Source organism: Bos taurus, chromosome 9, assembly GCF_002263795.3.
Source record: "Bos taurus isolate L1 Dominette 01449 registration number 42190680 breed Hereford chromosome 9, ARS-UCD2.0, whole genome shotgun sequence".
NCBI lineage: Eukaryota > Metazoa > Chordata > Mammalia > Artiodactyla > Bovidae > Bos > Bos taurus.
In genome coordinates, this window is record NC_037336.1 from 40,648,518 (window position 1) to 40,668,158 (window position 19,641).

Sequence of the window (19,641 nt, forward strand, 5' to 3'; positions counted from 1 at the left end):
TTCTTACATGGAGAATCCCCATGGACAGAGGAGCCAAGGGGGCTACAGTCCATGGAGGTTGCAAAGTCGGATGCGACTAAGCACAGCACAGCACATTCTGCCTGTTTTGAGGTGATACCTCATTGTAGTTTTGATTTGCATTTCTCTAATAATTCATGATATTGAGCATCAAAATGATGCATAGAAGTCTTGAAGCAAATATCAAGTTTATGTACTAGTACTTAGATTATGTATCATTTTTTATACTTCTGGTATTTTATAACTGCTTACAATGAACTTTTATTATTTTTATGATAAGAAAAATGAACACTTTTAAAGGAAAGGAAATCACTAAAGATGTTTAAACAATCTAATACAAAATATAATAATACTACATTAAATTATGTTTCTCGCTGATTTTTTGTGCTTTTCACACTTCAGTCCAAGTCACAGGGAGATAGGCTGAGAGAATGGGAATAAGGTCTAGACCAAGAGCTTATGAAGTTGTGGTCTTCTCTGGTGGCTCAGATAGTAAAGAATCCACCTGCAGAGCAGGAGACCCAAGTTTGATCCGTGGGCTGGGAAGATCCCCTGGAGAAGGGCATGGCTACCCATTCCAGTATTCTTGCCTGGAGAATCCCATGGACAGAGGAGCCTGGTGAGCTACAGTCTGTGGGGTTACAAACAGTCAGACATGACTGAGTGACTAACACACATACACACACACACACACACACACACACACACACTGTAAAGTTGTGCTGGAGCTAAAATGCTTTCATTGAGATAAAGAATGGAATGAGGCAGAGCCTGTGGACAGAGTCACATACTCTGCAGAATGTTCAATATGGTTCCTCTTTTCCATCCGCTGGTTTTTTAAAAAAAGAGAAACCTTGAAGATCATGGATTTTGTTTTATTTAGAGAGGAGCTAGTCCCAAGTTGACCTACCTGACCCAAATGCTACAGCCAAGCAACTCAGAGGTGCCAAAGTTAAAGAGGAGGCAGAGTAGAGAAGCTTGTTCTGCAAAGGACTTAAAGCTCCTGTTTATATAATCAGCTTACCAGTGCCCTGGTAACCAAGACAAAAGATAAGATAGTCCCTGCCTTCTTCCATTTCCTTCTGGCTTCAGCACCCTTATAATATCTTCTCAGGGCTGACCCTCCTGTAATCTGATTTCCATCTGTTCAAAAATAGTCAAGAAAGGGAAGGAGAAAAGAGAAATAACAGAAAATATGACTTGCTGCATGTGCAACCATGTATCCCTGCCCCCCGCCCCCCGCCAATATGCTTATGTTGTACAGAAGACTGTTGATACAGTAAAACTTAACTGTAAGTCAAAACTATGCAGAAGGATTGAAACACTCATTTCTTTGTCTAAAATATTTATCAGTTCAGTTCAGTTCAGTCGCTTAGTCGTGTCTGACTCTGCGACCCCATGAATTGCAGCACGCCAGGCCTCGCTGTCCATCACCAACTCCCGGAGTTCACTCAAACTCACGTCCATCAAGTTGGTGATGCTATCCAACCATCTCATCCTCTGTCGTCCCCTTCTCCTCCTGCCCCAATCCCTCCCAGCATCAGAGTCTTTTCCAATGAGTCAACTCTTCGCATGAGGTGGCCAAAGTACTGGAGTTTCAGCTTGAGCATCATTCCTTCCAAAGAACACCCAGGGCTGATCTCCTTCAGAATGGACTGGTTGGATCTCCTTGCAGTCCAAGGGACTCTCAAAAGAGTCTTCTCCAACACCACAGTTCAAAAGCATCAATTCTTCAGTGCTCAGCTTTCTTCACAGTCCAACTCTCACATCCACACATGACCACTGGAAAAAACATAGCCTTGACTAGACAGACCTTGTTGGCAAAATAATGTCTCTGCTTTTCAATATGCTATCTAGGTTGGTCACAACTTTTCTTCCAAGGAGTAAGCGTCTTTTAATTTCATGGCTGCAATCACCATCTGCAGTGATTTTGGAGCCCAAAATATAGTCTGACACTGTTTCCACTGTTTCGCCATCTAGTTCCCATGAAGTGATGGGACCAGATGCCATGATCTTCGTTTTCTGAATGTTGAGCTTTAGGCCAACTTTTCACTCTCCTCTTTCACTTTCATCAAGAGGCTTTTGAGTTCCTCTTCACTTTCTGCCATAAGGGTGGTGTCATCTGCATACCTGAGGTTATTGATATTTCTCCCAGCAATCTTAATTCCAGCTTGTGCTTCCTCCAGCCCAGCGTTTCTCATGATGTACTCTGCATAGAAGTTAAATAAGCAGGGTGACAATATACAGCCTTGACGTACTCCTTTTCCTATTTGGAACCAGTCTGTTGTTCCATGTCCAGTTCTAACTGTTGCTTCCTGACCTGCATACAAATTTCTCAAGAGGCAGGTCAGGTGGTCTGGTATTCCCATCTCTTTCAGAATGTTCCATAGTTGATTGTGATCCACACAGTCAAAGGCTTTGGCATAGTCAATAAAGCAGAAATAGATGTTTTTCTGGAACTCTCTTGCTTTTTCCATGATCCAGCGGATGTTTGCAATTTGATCTCTGGTTCCTCTGCCTTGTCTAAAACCAGGTTGAACATCTGGAAGTTCACGGTTCATGTATTAAGCCTACCCAATGTTTTTAAAAACTTCAAATATTGTTGTTTTTATTTCTAAACTTTCAATTTGGTTTGTTTTTATATTTTTTATTTCCATCATGAAATTTCCTATATTTTCACTTCTTTTTCCTTTTCCTCATTGATCCCAGTGATAATAACTGTGATAAAGTTCTCAGCTGGTAACTCTAGCACCTGAACTGAGTATTTAATGATTATCTTTCTTATGAGAATGGGTCACATCTCATGAGCCTTTATAGTTTCAGTAATTTTGGATTATATCCTAGAATTGTGAATGTTATATTGTGGGGATTCTGGATTCTGTTGTATGCCTTCAAAGAGGGATGGTGTTATTGTTCTAGCAGACAATTAACTTGGCGAGACTAAACCTGCAAACTCTGTCATGCCTACGAATGGGCAGCAGTTCTGTTTATACTGTTGTAAACAGCCAATATGTGTGGGGTTTTCAGAGATTAGCCAGAGACTTGGATAATCTTTGTGAACTGATTTGTATATCCTTTGCTGGCTCTCTCAACTCTAAAGTTTTTTCTCACTCTCCAGTCCCCTGGTTGTGGCTCTCTCCCCCTGCTTGCTCCAACTGAAAGTGCTGACTCCAAAAGAATTGCACAACATGAGAATTGTGAGTTAAGTTGTATTTAGGGCAAAATGAGGAGAATAGCCTCAGATACTCTGAGAAACTGCCCCAAAGAGGTAAGGGGCAAGGCCAGTATATATGTGATTTTGGTGAAGGGGGAGTACATGCAATAAAGCACATATTTTTACAGAAAGTTCTGCTAGTCTCATGGCTACTACTAGTCAAAAGGAGCAGACATCACCATGAAGGATTTTAGTGTTTTTCTAATTATGAGGAAATGCAATAATTGGGCTCATAAAATCATCTCCTGAATATATCTATCTGAAGACCTGTTCTGATAGTTTTTTCCAAAGCACAGAGTGCCTCATTTCTGGTGTTGAAGATCAGCAGCTGTAGCAGCTCATAATTTACTCCTTTTAGAAGTAGATGGTAAGTGCCAAGTCACCTTTTGTAGGTGACAAAAGACAGAGCTTTCTATCACAAACAAGTTGGAAGTCCTATTAGGTAGAGCTGGCGAGGTGAGCACAGGTCATCAGAAGCTAAGATGTCCCAGCTGGCAGTGTGGACTCACCCCACCGTACTTCCGATGTTCCTTAGCAAATCAAATTTCACCATAAAAAATTGTCAAAATACAAGAAAAAGGAAAAAGTAGTCAGAGAACCAAATGACTTCAAAATTCAAACAAAAAATAGCAAGAACTGAGAAGCACAGTCCCAACACCAAACATCTGTTGTAGTCCCAACAGAAGTCTCTCCTTCTGGGGAGAGAAAAGCCTGGGCACAGAGCAAGGAAGGGCCCTTATCTTTTCATCTTCCTCTCAGCCCTTACAAGTCCAAATTCCAGCTGCAGACTCTTTTCAAGGAAGCAGGGTCTCATCAGTTAGAAAGATTCAGTTCAGTCCAGTTCAGTCGCTCAGTCATGTTCCACTCTTTGCGACCCCATGGACTGCAGCATGCCAGGCTTCCCTGTCCATCACCAACTCCCAGAGCTTGCTCAAATTCATGTCTATTGAGTCAGTGATGCCATCCAACCATCTCATCTTCTGTTGTCCCCTTCTCCTTCTGCCTTCAATCTTTCCCAGCATCGGGGTCTTTTCCAATGAGTCAGTTCTTCCCATCAGGTGGCCAAAGTATTGGAGTTTCAGCCTCAGCATGAGTCCTTCCAATGAATATTCAAGACTGATTTCCTTTAGGATGGACTGGCTTGATCTCCTTGCAGTCTTAGGGACTCTAAAGAGTCTTCTCCAACATCGCAGTTCAAAAACATCAATTCTTCGGCACTCAGCTTTCTTTATGGTCCAATTCTCATATCCATACATGACTACTAGAAAAACCATAGCTTTGACTAGACGGATCTTTTTTGGCAAAGTAATGTCTCTGCTTTTTAATGTGCTATCTAGATTGGTCATAGCTTTTCTTCCAAGGAGCAAGCGTCTTTTAATTTCATTTCTGCAGTCACCATCTGCAGTGATTTTGGAGTCCAAGAAAATAAAGGCTCTCACTGTTTCCATTGTTTCCCTTCTATTTGCCATGAAGTGATGGCATGAAGTGATGGGACCAGATGCCATGATCTTAGTTTTCTGAATGTTGAGCTTTAAGCCAACTTTTTTACTCTCCTCTTTCACTTTCATCAAGAGGCTCTTTAGTTAGAATGATTAGGAAACATCAAATTAATCAGAAGAGTGCAGGCAAGAGATAATGAGAGGGCAAACAGCAGAGCAGGACTAGAAAGGAGGAGAGAGCTTAAGTATTCTGTCCTTGGAAATGCGATGTGCAATAATGGGGAGTGAGGAGCAGAGGTAATTCCCAGGTTTCTGACTGGAAGGCAGTTTTCCAGTTGGGTGGGACAAGGACTACTTCAGGGCAACATGCCAGGAGACAGTGCAGGAGAATCAATACGATAGGATTCAGTTTTATGCAAATTGAACCACAGCACTTAAAGCCTATACAACACCACTTAGTATCAATATCCTGTCACAGTCTTTAATAATCATTTATCTGTTATTCTTGTGTCCTCAGATAAGCTGCAGCCTCCTCAGGGGCATGTACTATTCTATTAGAACAGTGCTTTATACAAAATGACAATAATATAATAGTTATTATAACATAATAATAGGAATAATAGCTATCATTTGCATGCTTACCAGACAGTTTTCTAAGGGCTTTGCACGTATGAACTTATATAACTCTGCCAACAATCATGTGAGGGAGGTCCTTTCATTATTCCTGTTTTATAGATGAGAAAACTGATCTTGTCCAAGCTAACATAGGTTGGAGTGATTTATACTCTTTGAGTTGCATGGAACTTTGTTGCTGAAGACCATGAAAAGCACGTAATGTTCTGACGACCATAGCATTAACTGTTAGAAGCTAATATCTTGTCTGTGTATTTATCTAGGGATCACTGTGGTGTTAGTCTTGAAGGCATTACATTTCTGGGTACCAGATATTTGAAATTTTACTGTATCAGTTGATGAATGTTGCATATTGCATACCACACTAACCAATATCCACTTATTCCAGAATATCCCAGATGATTAGTTAGCCATGACATTTGTTCCATATTTCAGTTTTATAACAAAGGGGAATATTTTCTTCCTTAGACTGTTAGAGAAGACGAAGACATGAGTGAGGAAGAACCTGATAACAATGAAGATGATATTGATAACATTCTCGAAGATGAATTTCCAAAAGATGAGGAAGTGATGAGTGAGGAAGAGGAAGAGCAGGAAATTGATGCTCTCGAACGCCTGAGGGGTGAACTCGGAGAAAAATTTGAAGCAGATATGAGTAATTTACAAATAATACAGGTTATGACTTTTTCATAATTCAAAAATTAACATGTGAGAAGGAAACAAAAGAAATTTGGTTTATTCCTTGGTTTCTTTTTAACATTTCAAAAGAAATGTATATTTTTAGGGGTTAAGTCCCTGAGTACCACTTACAATTATAAAAACTAGTTAATAAATCAAGGGCAACACGGAAACCACATAGGGTCAAAAGTTTTAGCTACCACCACAGAGTCACCTGGAAGTTTAAAAGTATTTGTTTTCTAGACTGAAGTAGTCTATGCACTGTGACTGAATACTACCAGCCTCCTTCCCACTAAAAATATTTGGTTTTATGATTTTTCTGATCAGGAAGAATTTGAGAAGTTTTTGATACCAGTAATTCTCATTAATGGATCTCGGAAAATCCACATTGTCCAATACACATTGAATACAAAACTGAAACCACTAGTAGAGAATCGTGCAAGCATTTTTGAGAAATGTTATCCAATATCATCACGCCTTGCCCAGAAAATGCTCAGCTTTACCTACAAGTATATAAGCTCATTCGGCTACTGGGACCCTGTAAAGGTAATATCAGCAAATGCATCTGAAACTCACGTTTCTTCTTTTATTTCTTTTTGAAGTATGTCTAAGAAGAAGACAGTGGATAATTTTTAAAAACTGTAAGCATTATACAGTATTCTTAAATAGCTATAAAAATATGTGTTGTTGTTTTGCCTTTCTGAAGTAGGAGAAGTACTTGAAGGGTTTAAATTCCTTTCATCTATTTCTGTAGAGATAATTCAGATCCAACTTGGTTCTAACTCTGCAGCAGAGGAAGTTCGTAGTAGAAATATTTTCAAACTAGACATCTAGTGAGCTGAGCTTCAGCACTAATTTGCTATTTAGTTTTAGGCAAGCCATTTAAATTCTTTGATTCTGTTTCCTCACTTGTAAAGTGGGAGAATGCCATCAGGCCAATGTGATCAAATGCAAGAATATGAAGTCCTCTGGAAAGTGTGAGATACCAAACAAAATGTGCCTTTAATGTTCATCACAAACTTACTGCCAAGTAGAATATTTTTATGTAGTGTGGACAAACATATTTGATGTAATTGGAATTCAGTGACTTCAAATGTGGGATGATTTTCAACAAATTTTAAATAAGAACCTTCTAGCTGCTGTTCCAATCCCGGGGAGCAGAGCAGTGAACAAAACAGGCAAGGTTCCTTTTGTCATGGGCTTTATATGATAGCTGGTTTGGAGAGGATGAACAGGCAATACATGAGTAAACAAATAGGTTCTAGTCAGGTTGTATTAAGTGCTAGAAAGACAGTAAAGAAATGCCTTGTAAAGGTACACCGACCCTCTCGACCAGTGCACCTTCCTATTTCCGTCAGTGAAGTAGCACAGAAGTAGAGTGGAGAAAACATGGCTTCCGGAGTCAGACTGCCTGAGTTGAAAACCACGGCTTCCTAGCTGAGTGACCTTGGACAAATTACTGAACCTCTCTGAGCCATTCCCATTTGCATAATGGGAATAAGAATAGTTCCTACCTCACAATATTATTACAATTATTAAATCAGTTAGTTATTGGAAAGTGTTTGCAACCATGCGTGGTTTCTCATGAGTGCTCAATTAACATAAGCTGTTATTATTAATGGGCTTCCCTTGTGGCTCAGCTGGTAAAGAATCTGCCTGCAATGCTGTTATTCATATATGTTCATTACATATTGGTGGTTGAGTCGCTAAGTTGTGTCTGACTCTTGAGAACCCATGGGCTATAGCCTGCTAGGTTTCTTTGTCCATGGGATTCTCCAGGCAAGAATACTGGAGTGGATTGCCATTTCCTTCTCCAGGGGATCTTCCTGACCCAGGAATCGAACCCAGGTCTCCCGTATTGCAGGAGATATGTATATAATATGTATATAAAATTATATAATATACATATTTATGTGTATAAATAATACATATATAAAATATGTATAAGTAGTTCAGTTGGTAAAGAATCCACCTGCAATGCAGGAGGCCCCAGTTCTATTCCTGAGTCGGGAAGATCCCCTGGAGAAGGGATAGGCTATCCACTCCAGTATTCTTGGGCTTCCCTTGTGGCTCAGCTGGTAAAGAATCCGTCTGCAATGCAGGAGACCTGGGTTTGATCCCTGGGTTGGAAAGATCACCTGGAGAAAGGAAAAGTTAACCACTCTAGTATTCTGGCCTAGAGAATTCCATGGACTGTATAGTTCATGAGGTTGCAAAGAGTTGGACACGACTGAGTGACTTTCACTTTTACTTCATAATATGCATGTAAAATAAATTACATGTATGTATGTATAAATACATACATTATAATAGTATAAATATATTATAATAGTATAAATACATTACAATAACAATATATATAATATATACATAATATAAATATTATATTAAATATGTTTTATATATAACATATATAATAACAAAATATACAACAATAGTATAAATTATAACATTATAACAGTATACATACAACATTATAATAACAATGTTGTTATTAATATGTATTACTCTTATTGGTCACTGATAAAAAACATTTTGGAGGAAGGGATCCAAAATAGAGCAATATGCATATTACTTGAAACCTTCTTGGTTGATACTGATACAGTCATTTTCAGTTTTACTTAATTGTTATATTAATATCTTCTTTACCTTAACCATAAGGGTGTCAAGAGAAATCTTTTTAAATATCATGCTAAAATATAGAAACATTATGACAAGTCCCTCCATAAATAATCAGATAAAATTAAGCATGTATTAGGATCATTTAGCGGAGAAGGCAATGGCACCCCACTCCAGTACTCTTGCCTGGAAAATCCCATGGATGGAGGAGCCTGGTAGGCTGCAATCCATGGGGTCGCTAAGAGTCGGACATGACTGAGTGACTTCGCTTTCACTTTTCACTTTCCTGCATTGGAGAAGGCAATGACAACCCACTCCAGTGTTCTTGCCTGGAAAATCCCATGGATGGAGGAGCCTGGTGGGCTGCCATCTATGGGGTCGCACAGAGTCGACATGACTGAAGCGACTTAGCAGCAGTAGCAGCAGGATCGTTTAGAAAGCTTTTGAAAAATCACAGTCACACCCTAACTGTCTCTTTGAGATGGGCAAGAGAGGGGAAGAAGCAGGCAAAGTCCGAACCCTATTCAAGGGCCCATGTCTGAACATAATTAGGACTGCACAAAAATGTCTTGTGAATAAATGAGTGCATGGTCATAGGAAGGCTTTAAGCATATAAATAATCATTTTTCAGGGCTGTTGGGAATCTTTCCAGGTCCTGACAATTTGATGTTTCAGATTTGATGACACCTTGGGTATTCTGACCTATAGAAGAGAAAGATACATGGTAGATCTTTTGGGAAATAGCAGAAACCATTGCAAGAATTCATAGTTAATTTGGGAATTTGAAATGGAATCATTAAACTTTCAGCTTTTCTTTTACTACCAAACATAAGAAATAGAGCAGACATTCCCACCCCATCCCTAAGCTTCTTCTTATCCCTAGCACTTACACTCAGCCATGAACATCACTCCAGCCCCAAAATGATGATGCTGATAACTCCATTTACCTGTGACAACTGACCTGGTGTAACACTAGGTGTGTGTGATAGTCGCTCAGTTGTGTCCGACTCTTTGCAACCCCATGGACTGTAGCCCACCAGGCTCCTCTGTCCATGGAATACTCTAACTCTAGGGGAGAAGCAATATTACCACACCATTGCCCACCTACTCTGTCAAGTCCAGGGATAACTGATGCTGGGCCATCTGATGATATAAAAAAGGTATCCATTAATTACCCATTTATCATCATTACCAGTGCAAAGACGTGAGACCAGTCCTTCCTCTCCATTCCATACCAATACGTTAGGCTGCTGTTTTGGTGTATTTTTCCCTTTTATGGCCGCTATTCATATTTATGTGAGTGGGATTTTGTCTGTATAAAAATGTAAAAGAGAAGTCAGTGAGATTTGTCTGACCAGTATACTCCCAAAGATATCCCAGGACTCCACCTGCCATATTGGGATACCATGCTGCCATATTGGAATACCACATACTTTAGCCTATCCATGCTGTCTTACTGGAATAACATCTTTGGACAGCAAATTAGAATTCTGTATTAGTCTGCATATGTTACCATATTGGAATACCACAGACTTTGTGACTTAGATGACAGAAATGTATTTTCTTACTGCTCAGGAGGCTGGAGTCCAAGATCATGGTGCCAGCAGGGGTGGTTTTTCTGGTGTGTCTCACTGTGGCCATTCCTCACTGGGTCCTCAATGCTTTTCCTTTGTGCTCATGCACTCCTGGTGTCTCTCTTCTAAGGACCCCAGTTCTCTTAGATTAGAACCCCATTCTTATGACCTCATTTAACCTTTGTCATCTCCTTAAAGGTCCTGTCTCCAAATATAGTCACTTTGAGGGTTAGGGCTTCAAACCATGATTTTAGGAAGGCACATTTCCATACACAACACCACCTTAGGAATGGACCTGTTTGTGTAGATAAATTGGCCCATGAATATATCCGAACACCTTTACACACCTTGGCAGAAACATTCAGTATACACTAAACACATTATAAAGGAAGTAGAACTATAATTGTCAGAAACTGAAACCCATTAAAGAAAAACATTTATTGCATGTGAGTGTAAAATAACTTGTTCTTTTTACACAGTTTTTTAATACCAATATTCAATTATAATTAGTTTTCTTGTTCTATAAGAAAGATTTTACAAATTTGTTCTTAGAAATATATTTTGGGGAAATGCTGTTTAAAATAAGGCTAATTTGTTAATTCAATTGTGTATATATTGCAGCTACATGAAGGAGAGACCATCAAACCAGTAGAAAATTCAGAGAATCCACTTCATCCTGTAATCCATCGTCAGTATATTTATTTTTTATCTAGTAAAGAAACTAAAGAAAAATTTATGAAGAATCCAATCAAATATATCTGTCAACCCAAACCTAAGCCTACTATCCCCATTAGGATTGCAATTCTGGGGCCTCCAAAATCTGGAAAAACTACAGGTAAGGGTGTGTCTGCCTTTGCTATCCTTAAGCATACAAGAATCTCCTGAAAATGAGAACTATTTTTAAAAAAAAACTATCAAAACTGACTCAGTAAGAGTCAGAAGAACTAAACAGACCAATAACCACTGAAGAGAAGGCATTCAAAAATATAGCCCCACTCCAAAACAGGCCACAATCAAATGGTTTTAGAGGGAAATTATGTCAACCTTTCAAAAATTAAAAATTCAAGAGATACTTCCTGTGATTTTATAAGCTTTTCCAGAGCAAGGGAAATGAAAGTAAGCTGTCCAATTTATTTTCAGTTTTTTTTAAATAATTAAAAAGGTATAAATACAAATTCATTTTTAAGTATGACCCTGATATAAGAACTAAACAAAGATAATATAAGAAAAGAAATTACAAACTAATATTATTTATATATATAGTCAAATAATAGTATATTGATTTTATTTAATTAAAATTATATTTATAATTTATAAATATAATCTACTATATTAATAAGTTAAAGAGTGAAAATTCATTATCTTAATCATTGCTGATAAAGGCATTTAGTAAACTATAATGTTTGAATTTTCTATATATTTTTTAAAGCAAGTAGTCCAACAATAGGTGAGTGTGGTATTTCAAAATGACATGATAATCACATGAGTAGTGGTTGGTCACAATGAGAATAAAATGGGAAAGGATAGATACCGGAAATATTTAAAAGGAAAACAGCAGGACTTAATGACTGATGGCATAGAAAATGAAAGGGAGGGATTAGGTCAAATATTGATTTGTCACCAGAAATAATAAAAGAGAGTTTCGTGTTTTAGCTCTTTAGATGGAAAGTGTATTTTAATGTACATTGACATTCAAAATAAGATCCTCCAACACAGCAAAAAAGTAACATGTATACAGTACAATCAGATTTCTTGGTCTTTGTCAAAATAGAGGCTAATTTTTTTTAACAGAATCCCAAATTGTAAAAGTTTGTTTTTATAGCTGAAAAATAATGGGTCTGACCCTAGTGTTTGTGGCAAAGTTGAGATGAAGGCTTCTGCAGCCCTCACAGGGGCATCTCTCCCAGTGGCCCTAACTGTGGCCAGTTAACCTGCATTCCCCATGGGACCAGGTGAGTCTCAATGTCCTCTACACACGCTGTCTCCAGTGTCCTCTATACACCCTGTCTCCAGACCATGATGAGGCAAGGTTTGTAGACTCCATCAGAGCACACCTGCATTTAACAGTAACTGGAAACCACTGGACTTCCCAGGCGGCGCTAGTGGTAAAGAATCTGCCTGCTGATGCAGGAAACATCAGAGACGGGTTCAATCCCGGGGTTGGGAAGATCCCCTGGAGGAGGGCATGGCAACCCGCTCCAGTATTCTTGCCTGGAGAATCCCCACGGACAGAGGAGCCTGGAGGGCTACAGTCCATAGGATTGCAAAGAGTTAGACACGACTGAAGCAACTGAGCATGTACACACACAGAAGCCTAATCTATGGCCTCACGTAGCAGAAGCAGAGGCTGTGGCCGAGTCCTCTTTCAGCCAGTGGCAACATCTGTGTGCCCTTGGACAAACCATTCCATTTCAGTGGGCTGCAGTTCTTTCACCTGTAAAACTGGAATTTCAGTACCCACTCTCCACACTTGATGGAATAGTTGAAAGTATCAAATAAAGTCACAGAAGAAATACTGCCTTATAAACTGTAAATTATTAATAAAGTGTCAGATACACCACTATCACCACTATAATTTTTAGAAAATAAATTTAAAAAATTATGTCCTAGAGGCTTGAGTGCACTTAATTGTATAGGGTAAGTTATCCTGATTGCAGCCTGAAGTCATAAGTGTATAGATAGGGAAATGGGTTAACCCAATGACACAAGAACATTGAATTGTTATTTTGGATATAAAAAGACCAAATATTAATAGTACACACAGGATGCCTTATAAAGCTCTCAAATTTTTTGCTACCTTGTACAGAAGGAAAAAACACTTAAATGGTTTGGTTATGGAAAAACCTAACATAGTTGGCTCATTAACCAGATCTGTCAGCCACATACCTGAAGTGCTAATAATGACTGACCTTTGAATAGTATTAATTCAATGAAGTGAAGTGAAAGTGTTGTTTGCTCAGCCATGTCCGACTCTTTGCAACTCCATGGACTGTAGCCCACCAGGCTCTTCTGTTCATGGAATTCTCTAGTCAAGAATACTGGAGTGGGTAACCGTTCCCTTCTCCAGGGGATCTTCGAGACCCAGGGATTGAACTCGGGTCTCCAACATTGCAGGCAGATTCTTTACCGTCTGAGCCACCACCAGAGAAGCCCATTAATTCAATAAAATGTAGCTATTTTAATTTTTGAAATTTCTTTGAGAAATGTGAAGATTAACTTGCTGTTGTTGTCAGTTAACTAGAATCTGAAACCAAGGTTAACAGATGGGTTTGTGAAACAGAATAAGTTTAAAATTTTAATGTTTTTCAGTTGCCAAAAAGATTTCAAGTGAATATGGCTTAAAGCGTTTGTCGATAGGAGATGCTTTGCGTTATGTATTAAACAACCAACCAGACACAGAGCTGGCACTTATGCTAAATTGGCATCTTCATAAAGGAATGACGGCACCTGATGAACTGGCTATTCAGGCCTTAGAATTATCTCTGATGGGAAGTGTATGTAATACCGCAGGGTAAGTGGGGGCCATAGGGATGGGAGAGAGTGGGAGGGAGTTAAATCTTTAAGAAATTACTCATTGGAATTAATTAAAATACCTTAAACAGAGTTTAAAGCTCTTGTAAAGGGTGTGTGATCTGCTTCTCAAAGTCTGGGCACCGATATGGTTGCATATTAATAATTTAATTTTCGGTCAGGCTAAAATTCAGCTTAAACACTCACAGGCCAACTTCACTCCCTGCAGCAACTCCTGAGTTGTCCCAAAGTCTCCAGGTTTACACAGTCTATAGGAGACCCATGTGACTTCTACAGCCCAGGAGAACTTCTCACTGCCCGATGGAGTGATGAAGGTGTGGCCTTCCCCTTCCCCAGATGGTACTGGTCCAATGGAGACAGTCTCTCACCGGTCCAGTCTCTGCACAGGTAGCAGCGCCCCTCCCTTAATGCTGCGTTTGGACAGGAGAGCCCTGTGCTTGAGCTGGTCTTCAGTTTACACTCCTCTACTCAACCATGACTTCCCCAGCTCACATCCAGTAGAAAGTAAGTGTGTTAGTCTCTCAGTCGTGTCAGAGTTTTTTGCGACCCCATGGGCTGTAACCCGCCAGGCTCCTCTGTCCATGGGATTTCCCAGGCAAGAATACTGGAGTGGATTGCCATTCCTTTCTCCAGGGAATCTTCCTGACCCAGGGATTTAACCCGGGTCTCCTGCATTGCAGGCAGATTCTGAGCCACCAGAGAAGCCCTCAGGGAAACCACCCAGTAGTAAAAGCCCATAAAACCTAAAGCCCTGCTCTTGAGCTCAGGTCATTGACTTAAAATCTTGCTGAGTCACGCAAAGTTGTTTTCTATCAGGAACCTCCTTGCCCTTCCCTACCACTGGTCCTTAATCAAGTCCGTATCAGTTCTCCTAATTCCTGTTATGGTGGGGAGCAGATTCTGGAGTGTCGAGTATCCACCCCCACCCACAACCCCATCCCACCAAACCCCCCCATCCCCCCTGCAGAGAAAGTCCTGGGACTTTCTAGCAAATTGAGTTACCTCCTTCCTGAAATTCAACTTTGCATACAAGAGATCTTACTGAGGGCTACTGTGGACTCACAAAAGTTTTATTTCACTTTAATACCAGGACAGTGACTGCCCAGTCACCCTGAATTTCCCTAATCCCGAGGGCCTCTCAAGTGATTCTTCACAGGACAAAGAAGTTGAGCCATTAAAAAACCAACAATGGCAGCTGCATACATTCTCTAGTTGGCTTTTGGGCTCTGTTAATTAATAGTCCTCTCTGCCATGGGATGTAGGACTAGGTAGTGCCTAAGTCTGGAGAGCACCAAGGTAAGATGAACCAGCCCTTCCTGGTGACCAGCAGCCAGTATGCCCAACTTGGCCCCACAGAGTCAGTTTCCTGACTTAGAAATTTGCAGATAGCCTTCATTCATCCTGTCAGTTTGCTGATGACACTCTTTAGCTTAGTCTGTTGGACTAACAAATTCTCTATTATTTCTGCCTAGAGGATTGATGGGTCCTGATGGAATGGTTCTCTCCAGAGACCACAGGGCTCTCTCACCAGCTCTTCATCTCCCCTTCCACACCCAGCCTCCTTACAGAATTTTACTAGAAAATCAAGTTTAGAACACAATGTTTCCCATATTTGCTTAATCTCTTGCTAAAATACTATCAATTATGCAGGGCTTTTTTTAAATTTTAAAACACTTTAATGTACTTAAAATCTTGATTTACAAGACATCTTATCTTACACTGACCTTTCTGTACAAAAAATTTTACACAATTTGCTACAAAACTACAATATTAAGATCAGAGTTGGGTAATTCTTCCCATGCCAGGCATTCTATTATAAGGAATGTGAATTAATCTGCTAATTGCTTTACACACTTGATCTACAATCTTTAAGATAAATCTAAGGGTTAAATAGGGCTTCCCTGTTGGCTTAACTGGTAAAGAATTCGCCTGCCAATGCAGGAGACACAAGAGACGCAGGTTCAATCTTTATCCTGGGGTCAGGACGATCCCCTGGAGAAATAAATGGGAACTCGCTCCAGTATTCTTGCCTGGAAAATCCCACGGACAGTGTAACCTGGCGGGCTACAGGCAATGAGGTCGCAAAGAGTTGGACATGACCAAACATGGGCATACACACACAAGGGTTAAATATCATTATTTCACTATTATATTTAGTATTTACTACTTTACTGAAAACTGAGGCTCAGAGAGGTCAGACCCAGTTTCAAATTTAAGTCTGTGTGCCTCTGAAACCTATACTCTTCCCACTGTCTCATGCTTAGACTCAAGTGCTCTGTGCTGTGCTTAGTTGCTCAGTGTTCTGACTCTTTGTGACCCCATGGACTATAGCCCTCCAGGCTCCACTGTCCATGGCGATTCTCCAGGCAAGAATACTGGAGTGGGTTGCCATGCCCTCCTCCAGGGGATTTTCCCAACCCTGGGATCGAACCCAGGTCTCCTGTATTGCAGACAGATTCTTTACTGTCTGAGCCATCAGGGAAGCCCAAGAATACTGGAGTGGGTAGCCTATCCCTTCTCCAGGGGATCTTCCTGACCCAGGAATTGAACCGGGACCTCTTGCATTGCAGGTGGATTCTTTATCAGCTGAGCTGCCAGCGAAGTCCCTCTTCCCACTGTTTCATGCTTAGAATAATAGCACCAATTAAATAACACAAGGTTCAAGGTATTATGTGTAATATCTCTCAAAGTCCATCAAAGTCTAGCTCTATGATGCTAAGTATATGAGTCAGAGCTGTGTCTGTATGTATGCAGCCCTCTTCTGGCTCTTGGGCTGACTGGGATTAAAAATACAGAGACAAAGGGAGTTCTCTGGTGACCTAGTGGTTAGGATTCCAAGCTTTCACTGCCAGGGCCCAGGTTCAGTCCCTGGTTGGGGAACTGAGAGCCCACAAGCTGCAAAGTACAGCCTCCTAAAAATATATATGTATATATATAGAAGAGGGCAAGGTGACAAGGTAAATCAAGTTCCGTAAGGAATGGTATGGGGCTAATCCTAAAGACAGACTTTTTCTGGAAGACAGAAAGGAAGGTCTGAGAGTAAAGAAATCTGGAATTTTAATTTTCATATTTCTCCTTACTAGTGTTGTCATTGATGGATATCCTGTAACTAAGTATCAAGTGAGTCTCTTAGAAGCTAGGTCAATCATCCCCATGATTATCTTTGAGCTGGATGTGCCTTCCAAAGAGATTTTCAGAAGATTGCTCCTGGAAAAAAAAAAGGAGTCAAGGTAATGTATGTGATGAAAACAATGATAAAAGAGTGAACATTAATAATCCAGAAGAAGCAGCAGGTTTTTGACAGCTTTTTCCATTTCTTTTCTGTTCCTCTCTTAGTTTGCCTTATCCATTGCACAACAGCTCACAGATTATAGCTGTCAAGAACTCAAGGTACCGCAAAAATATTGGTGAGATTAGGCAATATTATGAAGTACAACATCAGAACTGGTATGTGATTGATGGCTTTCACAGCAAATGGTGGATATGGAATGAAGTCATTAAGAAGGTTAAAATGGTGAATAAATACATGCAGATATATATGGAAAGAATAAAAGCAGGTAAGAAGACCTATAACTCTAAAAACAAAAAAATGTGAATTTGAAGTCTACGCATGCCTGACTCATGTTGCCATAATTCATTCAATTTGAACATTTGTCCCCTTAATCAGTATTTAATGAACCTTAGTCAGTATTTTAAATGCATATTATTTCCAAGTTATTGTGGGCATGTACATTTGTTCTAATAAATGACTGCCTCTATTCAAGCTGTCATATACTGAATGTCCATGTGAACCTATTACATAAAACAATACATGGTCTCTCACTAGAAGAGTTTATAATGTTTGGAATGCCACATAAGAAGCTAGTTTCAAGAATGGTAGTTATATGAGGGGAGGGGTCTGTGGTGTGACACTTGGAAAAGTTTTGTTTAGGAATCTAGAATTAGTTACTGTGAACTATTTACATAATAAAATTGTATTATTATATAAATGTTGATTCTCTTAAAAAATATTACTTGAACATAGAATTTTTTTTAATCTATATTTGGAATCTATGAAAGAAAATGATTGTATACTCCTAGAAGTTTCTTCATTTTTCTCCAAAAATACACAAAACAGACAGAAAGTTATCAAAAAAAAAAAAAAAGAAAGTTATCTAGAACTCCTCATGTCTCTAAAAAGAACGATGACACCAAAGACTTTGTCTGGAGGGGTGTCACAGACATCTGATGACTTTGACTTTGGAAAATAGGGAGAAGGTACTTGGAGGTATGAGGGATCAACGTGACAAAGAGAATATTGTACAAGGGAAAATGCAGTGAGGATTCTGATCATAATGGCATCATTGAATCTTGATTTGCTTCATTATTTGGGCATCCCCAGTATCTCTGGTTCTGTTTGCCTGCAGATTATAAGGCTTGAAGATAAAAGTGCAAGTGAAAAGATAAATGAGTTTTAGAAACCCACTCCCAATAAGTTCTGGATAGCATCACACTAGTAAAACATTCCACAGCTGACTTGGAAAGCAAAACTTGTGCCTCATTCATCTTGTTGTTACCCTGCTTCACCCTTCTTGCCTCAGACTTGGTTGCCTGAGAAGAGACTCAGGATGAAAAGCTGTGTGCAGAATCTTTATCAGGAAGTACTCTTAAAAGTGGGCTTCCCAGCTGGCACAGTGGTAAAGAATCTGCCTGCCAATGTAAGAGTCACAGGAGATGTGGGTTCAATCCCTGGGCTGGGAAGATGCCCTGGAGGAGGAAATGGTGACCCACTCCAGTATTCTTGTCTAGATAATGCCCATGGGCAGAGGAGCCTACTGGCCTACAGTCCACAGACTCGCAAAGAGACATGACTGAACATGCATGACACTCAGGAGTAGAGTTGACAGATTAGGCAAATAAAAATATAGGATACCTAGTTAAATGTAAGTTTCTGATAAATGACAAATAATTTTTTAGTCTAAGTATATCCCAAATGTGGTATGAGACATTTCATACTAGAAACTGTTCATTGTTTATCAGAAATTCAAACTTAATGGGGCATCCTGTGCTTTATCTGTCAACTCTAATAGGGAGAGACACCGAGGCTAGTAGACCTGGCAGAGGGAGACACTAGCCTGCAGTGTGGTGGAAACAGAGGCCTTGGTAGGCCCTACAGGGAAGCACTGCAGCTGGGATGGACCTTGAGAATTTCCCAAACTGAGGGGAGAGGCCAGGCTTTATATCCTCCCATTGACTTGTATAAAGGTCACTCTGGGAGGGAGTATATACTGAACAGGGGCAAGTCCCAATGCAACTACGAGCCATCAACACAGATATTTTCAGCAGCTGGGGGATGGGTGCATCAGCCCTGATGAGGGATCTTCATGGAGCACCACAGTATCCACCATGTTATTCCAGATACACATGCCTCTGCCTGGAAGAGTTTAATTAAAACTGTCCTCCTACTTTTCTGCTTCACCATCTACCTGGTAATCTGTATCTGACTGTTTGAATTTAGTGTTGATTTAGTGACCAATTTATTCTCACTAATGAGATAGAGTGAGGTCAGGACCAGAAAACCAGAGATTCCTTCTCATTCTGTCGCATTCCAGAAAAAGATAGATAGACATTGTCAGATGTCATCAAGAATACCCCAAGAATCAGAAAAAGATATTTGAGTGTCTTTTAAGACTTGAAGTGATTTGATTCTAAATGATCCTGTCACAAAACCTATGAGGTGAGGTCAGCACATCTGAGCTAAAGAGCAACACACAATTGTAAAACTATAGTGCCATTTAGTATGATATTATAGCGCTATACAATAGTGTATTCTTTACCAACACTATTATTATACCATAATACTGTGCATTATAGTACTTTAGAATAACAATATTACACCATTGTAGCATTGTAGTAGTATAATATTCTTTGTAGGAAAGAACCGTCTTAGCCTTTT

The 19,641-nt window shown here is 39.8% G+C and overlaps 1 protein-coding gene across 4 annotated transcripts in view; it reads left to right on the forward strand.

The window, feature by feature from the left end:
- The window catches only part of AK9 (adenylate kinase 9), a 116,849-nt gene that overhangs the window by 88,904 nt on the left and 8,304 nt on the right, over positions 1 to 19,641 (forward strand). For all 4 annotated transcript variants that reach the window (XM_059889863.1, XM_005210829.4, XM_024996966.2 and 1 more), the window contains 6 exons: positions 5,773 to 5,979; positions 6,310 to 6,528; positions 10,797 to 11,010; positions 13,485 to 13,686; positions 16,790 to 16,936; positions 17,043 to 17,263. In XM_059889863.1, the coding sequence (XP_059745846.1) occupies positions 5,773 to 5,979; positions 6,310 to 6,528; positions 10,797 to 11,010; positions 13,485 to 13,686; positions 16,790 to 16,936; positions 17,043 to 17,263 (1,210 nt within the window). The remainder of the gene's footprint in view (positions 1 to 5,772; positions 5,980 to 6,309; positions 6,529 to 10,796; positions 11,011 to 13,484; positions 13,687 to 16,789; positions 16,937 to 17,042; positions 17,264 to 19,641) is intronic.